Source organism: Puntigrus tetrazona, chromosome 14 (assembly GCF_018831695.1).
Source record: "Puntigrus tetrazona isolate hp1 chromosome 14, ASM1883169v1, whole genome shotgun sequence".
Taxonomy (NCBI): domain Eukaryota; kingdom Metazoa; phylum Chordata; class Actinopteri; order Cypriniformes; family Cyprinidae; genus Puntigrus; species Puntigrus tetrazona.
Window position 1 is genome coordinate 21905872 of NC_056712.1, and position 12720 is coordinate 21918591.

General features: G+C 37.2%; 1 protein-coding gene across 1 annotated transcript; it reads right to left on the minus strand.

Annotated features, from left to right (window-relative positions):
* Window positions 1–7003: 7003 nt before the first annotated feature.
* adrb2a (adrenoceptor beta 2, surface a) lies at window positions 7004–11439 on the minus strand. The gene is made up of 2 exons (XM_043257161.1): window positions 11229–11439; window positions 7004–11048 (listed from the first exon to the last, which is right to left on the minus strand). The coding sequence occupies exon 2, from the start codon at window positions 11043–11045 to the stop codon at window positions 9855–9857; it is 1191 nt and encodes a 396-aa protein (XP_043113096.1). The 5' UTR covers window positions 11046–11048; window positions 11229–11439; the 3' UTR covers window positions 7004–9854.
* Between the last annotated feature and the right edge of the window lie 1281 nt (window positions 11440–12720).

Consider the following 12720-nt stretch of genomic DNA (forward strand, 5'->3'; position numbering starts at 1 on the left):
TGATGGGTTCTTTTTTATACCCCTTATAAGATGTTACACACTAGCTGGTTATGTTCAGGAAGGGCTGACACCTCTAATTTGGCGTGTGTTTTCTGACCTCCTCACTTGCGTCACACTGGGATTTCCCATTGATTGTTCATTGCTGAATTAATATCATGCAATCTCAACTAAGACATTAGTTCTGTAAATGAAGCATGAAAATGTTGTTGGACCACAAAACAAGAATACACTACTGCTTATTACATGCATGCTAATTAATTCTTAAAAATAAAGATTCCTGTTGTCATTAGACCCAGTAGTATTCTCTCTCTCTCTCTCTCTCTCTCTCTCTCTCTCTCTCTCTCTCTCTCTCTCTATTTCTCTCTATTTCTTTCTCTCTCTCTCTCTCTCTCACACACACACACACACACACACACACAACACACAACACACAACACACAAACAAACAAAAACAGGTTATTAGAAATCTGTTTAGGTGTTTTAGGGGAAAGTGACATGCTTTTTTAGGGGTCAACTTATACACTCTTTTCTAAAAGGCATGTCTTAAATTTTGTCAATGTATTTATTTTATTTATAACAAAAAGAAAAAAAAAACAGTGTGTTACAGCTGTCCTCATATAATAATTAATTTTATAAAAAGAGTAATTTTTTAAAGCCATGTGGATAAAAAGTTTAAAATCCTCTGTTTAGACATGATTCTTTCTAATAGGTTCTTTATAATAAAACATAAGATGCAACACAAAAGTGTTGCTGCAAGCTACGGTAAAAGTGAAATGAAGATAGAAATTTCAACATGTTATCATTGGAAGACCATTCAACAGCCCATCTGGGACTGTTCTATTCTTGTGCTTGTCTTTTTTGCCCAGGCAAATAAAACACTAAAATTGGATAAACCGCTTCATTAACACCTGTTTTCTGTGCTATGACATCACTCTACCTGTCACATTCCTACATTATTCTGTAAATGATGAAAAACAGATGTATAAGACGTGTGCAAAGGTCTAGCGTTTAATTGAAAACAGCTTTCTGCTCTGAATCAATGATTCTGAGTGTCTGTTTTATATACAATGGTAAAACATCAAATGACTGAACTGCATCCAGTAGTATGAAGAAAACTGAAGTCACAGTTAACTTCTTAGTTCGAGCTCTGTTTCTTAAAGTGATAGTTCACCCAAACATGTCTGCCATTATTTACTTAATCACTCATGTGATTGCAAGCCAGTATTTTCTTTAATCTGAGAAATAAAACAAAGAACAATGAAGAAAAAACACTTAAAATAATATCCGTTTTTTTTTTTTAAATAGTATAAATGGATAGTTCCGGTCCTTGAATATAATTGGTTGAGCCAAATTACTCTACAAGCATACGCAATTGCATTACTCTACATATATTATGATAGTGCATTTTTGTTTAAAATGTCTAACTTATGCTATGGTAATTCCTATCGTTTAAACTACTCCAGTGTTTTTGTGGTCGTAAACTGAGACTTTTAAAAATGCTGTAGACCCCGTTTTAGTTTGAAAACTTAGAGGATGCGTTTCAGTGTGAACGGAGCAACATGGACCCTTTGGAAAAAATGGCACGACTGCCCACATTCTCTCCGCATATCCTTGACGACCGAGTAAACAATAACCTCATGCTTGTTGTACCCATAGATAGATGTATAGGTAGATCCCCCATTCGACCGCTTCAAGCACACAGACGCATCAGTCATGGTCATGTGACGCATGTTGAAACGCCAGTGTAAATGAGGATTGTTTTCATTCTAAAACTCTGTTTTAAAACAGAAACGAGGCCTAAGGATAAACTTTTGTGTTTGGCTGAAGAAAAATTGTTTGTATTAATATCATTACAATTTATTTGCTATTTTACCGCGTGAAACCTTACATATATTGCATAACCGCTTTATAAAAGCAATAACCCCCATGAAGCCATGGTTTACTGTGACTTTATAACAGCTACAATCTATTTTGCATGCATTCAGTGGACGTACAGTAAGTGGGGTTTAAAACAACACTGAATCACAGACAACTAAATGATGACAGATTTATCACTTTTGTGGGAACTACAATATTATTTCCCAACATCTTTGAAGTGTTTGCTGTAGAACCGCGTGTGCATATTAGCATACAATAATAACTGATTTCTTTAATCTAAGTCCAGAGAGGTCGCTTTTTAAAATTCGGCAAACATTTTTTACAGTGACAATACAAAAGACTTAAAAATTAATGTCAGCATTTACAGGACATTTTCTTTTGGTGAAATGTTTTGTTTTATGTGTCTCCAGTCTGTGCGATGGACATCAAAGCAGCGATTGCAAAACCTGGATACTCCTGGCGATCAGTCCCCACATGATGTAACAGACGTCCAGTGCGATACCTCCTGCCAGCCTCCTCCACTTAGTGTCTCTTTGAGTAATTCCACGGACACTTATGTCTCCATTTCTGTTACCATGTATGGCCTCTGTGTACTGCTTTATGACAATGAATTCCCGGCATTTATTCATTCTGCATTTCAGAGCTGTAGGGCTTGTATCTGAGACGTAAACACAAGAAAGGGATGAGGGAGTGAGAGAGAATGACACATACCATCGGGATACAGCGCTGGATGGGTCTGATATCAGTATGGGCAGACATCCAGCATAACATACGGTCGTATGATGACAGCAGCAAGTAATTTACACTAATAAATAATAGCAGTCCTGTTTCACAAAGCCAAAATATTACATTCAGGACTGTATTAGTCAGATATAGACAGTCTGAATCTAAAGTGGAAACAAAAGGCTTAATAATACGATAAGCAGTATTAATGTTTCTGCCTTTGTTTTTTAACCTATGCCAAACAGTCATGTTATAAAAAAAAATACTTTGCTTAATTAATTGAATTTTTTTCAGGTATGACATTGAATTAATGCGTTAAATGTGCGGAATAATCAAATTTAAAATGAGAGAAAATGCATCTTTAGTCATTTTAATATGCATTGTGTATACGTGTCATTGAAATGCGTGAAGAGCAAAGCGGAGTAGATTAAATACCTCATAGGATGATTTGGATCTACATTTATTCGCTCTTTTCATGCGCTCAAATGGTTCACAGTAAAAGCAGGGTCTTAGCATTAGATTTCTGTGAAATGTGGAGAGCAGTGCATGAAGCAGGTCTTTTGTGCTGTACGTCAATAGGGACCGGAAATTAGTCACTCTTTGAAGTACTTTGAAAACCTTGAACAAAAAGGGACAAAGTTAATGTAAGTCATTCATTATTAACCCCCACAGATGGAAGCCTTATTGATTATCCATTTTGACAAACAAATCCTGCTTTATAGATTTTGTATGCAGAACCCAGTTTAAACCGGATCACTGCTCCATCTGCCTCTTACATTAATTAGAGCAAACCTCATTTAGTGCTTCAAGATAATGCAAGATCATTTGTGACACAAAAGCCTAAAATAAACTAATATAGGTCACCAACCAATGCTTGTAATTTTGCACACACTAGACACTATTACATCACTACAAAAATAAAATAAATATCTTCCTTTCCATTTAAACATCCACATTTACTTGAAATGCAAGACATTTTTTTAAAGAGAATATATCTTGAATTAAATGTATTTTTTGATTAGCAATTTTATTGACATATCTAAAACACATATTCTTGACATGACCAAACATATGTACAGTACCAAACTATTATATTTAGTGCTGTCAAAAGATTGATCACATCCAAAATAAAAGTTTTTGTTTACATATTTGTATTGTGCATATTTATTATGCATATATTAAAGCACACACATACAGCATATATTTACAAAATATTTACATGTATATTTACATTCATTATATAATTTATATATAAATATATTTCTATAAATGAATGCATCTGTTGGTATTTATATATACATAATTATTATACTCATTAGTATGAACAAACAATTCACAATTAATTGTTTGACAGCACTAATTATATTATGTGTATATTTAAATTTTTTATTTACTGCAAAAGAAGACAATATTTAACTTTTTTATCCAGTGAAAGATAATACAATACAATATCGGTAGAGTCCAACGTTTTGTTGGAATATATTTATTTTGTGAAATACATTTGATTTTTTTTTTTCCACCTCAGTTAAAAGCCTAATTATCTCCACAGACCTATTTTTCTACATTTATTGAATTATTACTAACCAGTGCCCTTGATGCACATTCTCGCTATTTCAGTTCATTCTGTTTTTTCGTGTTTTCTGATGCTCTAAACTAAGTGAACTTGAGCTTTTCCATGTATAAACCATGTTATTTCTCCATTACCGTGTAAATTAGCATACAGCGTCAATTAAAAATGCATAGATGCATGGCATTACTGCGAGTCACAGCTGGTCGACTGTAGTGTTAAAACCACACAGCGGACATTCTGTTCTAGAGAGAGAAAATGAGACACTGGATTACTCTAATGGCAAAATCATTAAGCACAAGAGAGACCCTCGGCTCTTACTATGAAAATGGCTCCTGTGAGTGACTCCATAATCTCTCCTCGGAGTGCTTTTGTGGTGTCTCATTTCAGGTCCCCTGTGGTCGTTTATGTACGCGGCTAGTTGTTTTTGTGTTTCGCTGCATATGCAGCAGCGTTAGTCTTCGTCTATGTGTCCACGTGCGTCATGCAGCTCGTCTGTAGTGATAGCTAGTGTTTATGTTGTACTCTGGTGATGTCTCCCACTCCTCATGTTCAGACCATTACGGCACTATTATGGCTCGGAAGTTCTTTGTTCTGCACGGCCATGATGACAGCTGTGGCATGTTGCTGTCGGAATTAGAGATTTATATAATGTGCTGCAGGCTAATAGCAAAAAACGGCAGATGTATCAAACGTGGGAAAGGAACAAGGCATGTAGCCGTGGGCTGTTTGTTTGACTAGTATTTTTCTGATATTTTTCTTGGACTCCTGAGGCTGAATTAAACCGTGCTCTGATGCTGTGCTGTTTTAACCCCCAGGGCAGGAGAATGACTTTATTGGGGTGAGCCATGGAGGTCTCTCACAGACCGGTGCTGTTAGACTGTGTGGTGCCATGGTCGGCACCCCGCTCTTTTGCTGGAGGTATGGAAACCTGCTCTTCGCCGTCAGTGTTGGCTCTTTTCTAAAAATCTTTAGAAAAAAAGGATGGTGCACTTTTGCACTCACAACATGATTCCATTATCTGGGAAGCTTCTAAGGAGCTGAGATACTGCAGAGAAGGAGATTTGGCCCGTGACATGAGCATGTGGAATCCAGAGAAAGACATTATGTTCCAAATTGTATATTGACAGAGAAGCCGTATGTGTGCCTGGCAGACGTTTTAAGACTTTTTAAAGAAGCGCCAACTGATGCAACAGTTTTATTTGTGGTGGAGAGCCGAGCATGATTTAATAACTGAGACGTGCTGCGTATAGCTCAGCCGAGGCTCAAGTGTAATTGAGGTAAATGATCGGATCAGTTTGAAGAGCACTCGTGAATAACAACCAGCGGTTCTTGTTCAGTAGTTCTAAATCACATTTAATAACCAGGCCGTTCTTAAGCTGGTTAAAATCTTGTGTCCTTATAAAACCTTCTCACGGTGGAATAGACTTTGATTTAGTGGTGAGAGGGTCAAAGAATGAGTTGTTCTGAGTGGCTGTCTGTTTGGTTTAGCCTGCTGGTGTTAGGTGAGGTTGTGTTGTCCGATGTTTTCTCTTTCTCACAGGTACACTAGTTTAATGTCAAACCTCTGGAAATCACGTCCTCTAAATCTTTGTAACAGCTAAGGTTAGCTGCTGCAGATTATTATAACATGTTTTTTGTCACTGTTTCAGTTAATTTTTGTCATACCAGTGTTATTTTTCAGTGCTATTATTCATACCAGTGTTTTATTTTATTTGTATTTATTTGATCACTATAAGATCACAGTAACATGCTCTGTTGCATTAGATAGGATATAGGGTATTATACCATAACCTGCATTATTTTTAATATAGTACAGTATTGGGATTTTAAGGGGTTAGACCACTTTTATACTTTCATGTTCATCACACACATTCATCAGTCCATTTCAAGTTCATCATGACTAATGGGGTTCAGGGTAAAACCCTTCCTATATTTTCCTCTCTGGTGGTTCCATTTATGTCTAATTTCCCTTTCATTAAATGAATCTATTCTCTCTTCCTTTTTTTTTTGCTCTTTTCTGAATGTCACAGCAGGCATATGAACCAGTCAATGAAGGGAACATTTACCACTATATCGCCATGAATCATTGGCTTTTTAATGTACAATTTAACGTATCATTTTAATGTCATATAGCCTCACTCTTCCTATATATATCTATAGCCAAAAGAGGTTCTGTGTGGTCAAACAACTAGACATTTATATGCCACCTAATTTACTGTGTCCAGGCTGCACTTTTGTTCACAGTCATATGAGGTGAATGCGAATGAATTCTAATGGAATCTGATATAGTAATAAACCTCTGCTTAGAATGGAAACCTTTTACAATATCACAGTCTATTCCAATCACATGCTGCAGGGGCTCGTTCCCATACTGAAATAGACACGGCTGAGTTGCAGCTACGCATGCAAAGGGTGAAGTTATTCTTAAGGGGATGTTTTCCATGCAGCGCAGATGGACACAAATCATACTCATGGCGATTCACTGATTGATTTACTCTTCAATGGTGAGGGAAATGCCTTCTGATGACATGCAGAATAGAGAGAAGGCGGCTGATGGGCGCCGGATCTAATACTTTAATAAAGTCATACAGTAAAAGCACTTGTACTGGCAGACTAATGCTATTTTTGCATCAGAAATGAATTCGAAATGTATGCAGCTATGCTTAGTAGACACTTTAGGATCATTTTGGATGCTTTGCAAACCCTAAAGCTGTTTCTTGTGCCGTAATGGCCGTGATTTATCCTTTTGTTTTGCTTGTTCACTAGGAATTCATCCAAGGGCTTTGCGCCTTTGCTCTAAACATTGAAAAAAAGATTTGTCACATCCAGGCATACATTAAATACATCATTTATTACAGAATACAAATGGCATGACACTTGTATTTCATAAATACCATTAATATAGACAAATATGGTTGAACGTACTTCACTGTAGTTCAACAAAACAGTGATAAATCTTGTGCGAAAGTAGCTCAAAGAAATGTAAGTAAACATCAAACTGGAACAACATTATATACACCACACATGTCATGAATTGTTGGGTGAGAAGCGTTTTTGAACTTTTGCCTACCGTGTGTTCATTTGCATTATGAATTTGAAATCCGCTCTTATATCATTAAAGCAATATTCAGGGCATTTTTAATCACATCTTCATGCATCAGTAAGAGGCTGTCCACACTGCGTCTGTACTTACAAATGTGACCATTAATCTCCTTCCGTGCAAAGTATGCTTTCCAAAGTAGCCATTTCAAACTGTTTCAAACAGAACATTTTAAGAACAAAACGAGACTATGAAATACCTTGTTCCCTTTTCAACTGTACAGACACAGATGATGGACTATAATGCGCACTAAGTAATTTTTTGGTTTATATTTAACTGGCCAGTATGACACTGAACACCTGTTTGCATCGATGCAGCTTTATGCAAAAGCATATATAAGCATAAATCCCCTTTACAGAGCCACTTGTGTTATTCATGGTTCATTTATTATTTGACTAAAAGTGTCCAATAAGAGGTGGTTATCAAGATAAAATAAGTAGTATTTGGCTGGGCATGTGATTTCAAAATGGTGGCCAACTTAAAAGGAGACGTCCCTTGCGTACAATAAAATGTCTGTATGAATTTGTTAAATTTGCAGTTGAAAAAAATACTTAGTGCACATTAAATGCTGAAGGTGACATCAATATGATGTCTGTAGCGTGACATTAACTCCAGAGCATTGCTTAATTACTAAAATGAAAGTGCAATTCTTGGCAATTTGCATGCCAATAATTTGTGACCCATGAAAGACATTAATGAATGTAAACACTTCACTCAACAGGTTAAGCATGTCCACAGAAAAGGCAGCATTAATATAAAATTCTAACACAACAGTAAATCACATTGCCACAATCAAAGCAAAGATTGCACAAATATTTCATTAGCACAAGGTGGTCTAGGTCAGAGTTTCACACAGGAGGTTACTGTGATCTACATGCAGAGAAAATTGTTCCCAGAAGGGTGCAGTGTTAACAAATCTGTCCAAGCCGTCACAGTCACTTTCGTTTACTGAAAAAGGACATGCATGTTGTTGCTTGGTAGTCCAGTGTTTACAGTGACAGAGCGTTTTTTTAATCTCTACAGTTTTTTTTACAGGTACATAAACAATCTTTGATTTATGGTTCCAATATAAAATCTTGGACAGATTTATGGTGCACCCTTTTAAGAAGCTGATTTTAAATTGCACTTTGATGTAATGCTTCAGTGAAACAGAAATATTTTTATCACCACATTGTATCCATAAAAAGTAAACGGGTAGAAATGTTTGAAATGCTCAAAGCATTTTGTTTTGCACATAAAATCGATCAAGACCACAAAAAGCCACAACTTATACTAAGAGATATTCTAAAGAGCAAAGTTCACAGTTTTCGACCGCATAAACAGGCTGCACAGTAACAGAGACACTTGCCCTAAATTAATAGTTCACAAACACTGACAAGTATTGAAACGTTTTACCACTTACGCAGTTTATGATATGCATGGAACATTAGATTAAACGCCTAGGTCAGAAATATGAGTGAGCGAGGAACAGGGAAATTGCTGTATTCTTTGCACTGCATGCATTAGCTGAACCTGACAGGAAACTCGAAGCCTCCTAATTTATTTATCTTTCTAGATAATGTTTTTTTTTTGAGAGGGAGTCACATAATGACTTTGATAAACATTGAATCTCAGGGATTTACACAGAAGCTTGATGGACTTTGCCCATTTGTACTGGGAAATGTTAAGAGCATTCCTAGGGTAAATAATTTTGATTTGGCAGCATTCAGGACTGCTGAGGGAAATGAAATGATATAACGCAGATTAAAACATGCCACCAGAGAAGTTCTGTTATCTTACACACTTTAAGCAAGAGATAGAGAATTTGTTTACGTTGTGAAAATGCGATATTGTGCATTAGCATACAATGGTTTGTTTCTGTTGATTTCTAAGGATACTCAGCTTAAGCATATGATCAAATGGCTGAACTATATAATTAAGCAATTTCCTTAAACAAGCTAGTATGGACATGTAGTTTCTCTTCCTCTTTCATTGTGGTAAGAGGTGTTGTTTCTGTACCGAGTTAAAAAAAAAATAAAAAATTTAACCAAGACATTTTTAAATGTATTTAAGACTAGTTAGAACAGAACTGTGGCTGGTGTAAGACTTTTTATGAAGTGTATTTTTTCTATGTATCATCAGAAATGGCCTAATTTGGAGGAGTAAATCTGATACTTTATGTGAAGTAATGCTTGTTTCTTTGTGCATACAGTATGTGAGCCCGAATAACTGAAGGAAAATGCTTCAGTTTTAATGCTACCTGTTTTAATCTGTTAACCTAATGCAAGAAAACATTATTTAAAACTGAAACTCACTTCCTTTATGCAAGATGACAGAAACATGACTCAGGAGGGAAGTCCCTTTACCTCAAAACCACTTCAAACTATCTTTTTTTTCATTGCTGTCAAATCTCCTTGAGCATTTCACTTAAAACTGAATTGATAAAAGGTTAACCTAAGAGAACGAGATAAGAGAAAGCGATGAGGTAAATGAGGAAAACAAATGTCCCTTTTTTCAACAAACACCCAGCATTGGTCACTTACCAGAGAAGGCTTAACCTGACACAGAGGTCACACTGGAACAAGTCAAAACTCACTTGTTGATTTACAACGCATTCATTTTACTGCAGTTCCCATTAGAGTCTGTTTTATCTGCTGTTATGCGTTTCTCTTTCTCAGTTGGGTCACTGTCCTCTGAGCTGCCTTTGCTTCGTCCTCGGTGCTCACTTTGCCAGCTGTGCCCACTGTATACATATCCATTGACTGGCCTAACATTAGGGTAATGTGACCTGTTAAGGCATAGGATGTCCTTGAAAGCGTACCTAAACTCTGGACTTCTACAGTAGATCATTGGGTTAAAGGCTGAGTTTGCGTAGCCTATCCAGTTTAAGATTTTGAATGCAATATCCAATTCAATGTCATTTGTGTTCATTACCACATTTAGTACAAAGAACGGAAGCCAACACAGCGTGAATATACCCATAATGATGCCCAAAGTCTTCAAAGCCTTATGTTCCTTAAGACAGAACTTGGGCTTCTTGGCGGTCCTTGCTTCGCAGTGGCTGCTTGCCTCCTCTTGCATTTTGCCGTTGTTCTGAGCATAAAATCGTCCCTCAACTTTGTATATCTTCTTCAGCTGCTTCTTTGCCTCTTGGAAGACACGGCTGTAGACAAAAATCATGATGACCAGGGGGAAGTAGAACGAGATTATTGATGAGAGGATGGCATAGGGGGTATTGGTATGGAATTCACAGCAACAGACATTGTTTAAGCAGCTTTTTGCTTTTTCGCTATCGGAAATCCACACATCCATATAGATGGGTGGGAAGGAAATGAGCCCGGCAATGATCCACACCAGCAGCACAACGATGCGAGCTCTGCCTTTGGTCAGTAAGGACTGGTAGCGGAAGGGGGATGTTATGGCGAGGTAACGATCCAGAGCGATGACACAAAGCGTCTCAATACTGGCCGTGACGCACAGAACATCAGTGGCCGTCCAAAAATTACACCAGAATCTGCCGAAGTGCCAAGTACCCAGGATGATGTAAATGGCACCAAAAGGTACCACCACCAATCCCATGACCAGGTCTGCACACGCAAGTGATGTAATAAAACAATTTGTGACGGTCTGAAGTCTTTGGAAGCGGCCAATGGCTGTAATCACCAACACATTGCCAAAGACGATGGCCAGCACAAGAACGGACATGAGTGTGCCCAACAGCACCATCTGTGGTTCGCCAGTGTTAGGCTGCGTGTCATTTTGACACTCGTTTGGAGATACAGAGGTGTTATTCATGACCTAAGAGATTGAAAAGGAAAAGCAGATATATAATGAATTAGTTAAGAAAAGATTAACACAAAGGCTTGTGCACTGAGTGGTAAACCAGTTAAAAATGCAAACATTAAGTAAACAAGACTAAGTAAACAGTGCAAATCAATGCAAAGATAATGCAATTTCTTTCTTTCTTTTTTTACAAACCTCCAAAAATGAATTCCACTTCCACTTCTTCCATGCAAAGTTACAGTATGCTTTTAAGGTTTTTAGGTTTGCTACGAACGAGTAGATCCTCCCCAGCTTTCTCTTACATGCTTATCTCTCTTTCTCGCGCCCTCTCTCTCACTTTTGCTCTCTCTTCCTCTGTCACTAGAGCACTTTTCTCACACACAGTCACACTGCTGAGCGGTGTTACGTTAAGTGTGGCTCCCAGGCTATTTGTCAGAGCCCTTATAACATTCTGTGATGACATCATAGCTGACTTCCAGCCAATGAGCTGAGAGCGAGATGAAGGCTGCACTGCTGCTACAGAATTAAGTAACAACATTCTGACAGCTACACTGAGACTTGAAATGTATTTCAAACAGTTCATGCAGGCTAGTTTTAAATATATTTTCAGTTTTTATACATTGTTTCTGGCTTTATGTATGTCTCTGTTCTGTAACTCCTGAATAAACTCATTCGTGTAAGTGCTTTGACACAGGATACCTAGCCAACAATATCCATAGTTTACAATGCCAGGTTTATTGGGAAGCTAGGAATTAAGCTAGACCAGAGGTGAATGAAAAAATATTTGTGGATTTTTTTTTTATTTGTTTGTGTTTGTGTGTGTGCATCCACAAGGATAGTAAAATCTGATTTTTTTAAGTTAGGGGACAGAAAATATAGTTTGGACACAATAAAAGTAATAGAACTCTTTGTAAAGTCCCCACAATTCACAGAAATAAGTGTGTATGTGTGTGTGTGTGTGTGTGTGTGTGTGTGTGTGTGTGTGCATGCCTTTGAGGTTGTGCACTTAGGTTGTGGGTTTTTGTGCTTAACATTTTAGTGCTTTGGTTTGTCCATGATCCAGAGATAAAACTCAGTGTACGTCTTCATTTGTGGATTTCTTGAAACAATGCCCATAACATTGTTTGAGTTGCTGGCTTTGCTTCCTGTGGGTCAGACCTGCTAAGCAGGTCAGAACAGTTTTTATATGCTAGAGAGAGTAAAGGTTGTAGTGCCAATTAGTGATATCGATGTATCATGTGAATGTACAGAATCCTGACTCCAGCACCAGAAAGGTCAAATTATTGATAACTTGATCGTATTAATTTTGTCGTATAACTTGAATGAAATGAATCAAACAATTATGAAAATCATCCAAAAAAGAGAAAACTCATCATTTACTCACCTTCAAACCTGTGTTTCTTTGTTTATTTAGCGTGTGTATTCATTTATTTATGTTGATGTTGGTAACCAACAGTTGCTGGTCCCCATTGTCTTCCATGTTATGGGAAAAATACCAGTGGAATGGGAGCCACAAATTGTTATCCACATAACATCCACATGACACAAAAAACTTTATTGTGAATCTTGCACATTTTTTTTTGGAGAGAGGTTTAAGCTACAGCATGTAGACATGTGTATCTGGCCACTTGCTATAAGTTGTCCTGTAGAGTATGATTAGTCTGACTGAATGAAAATAAGCAGATGG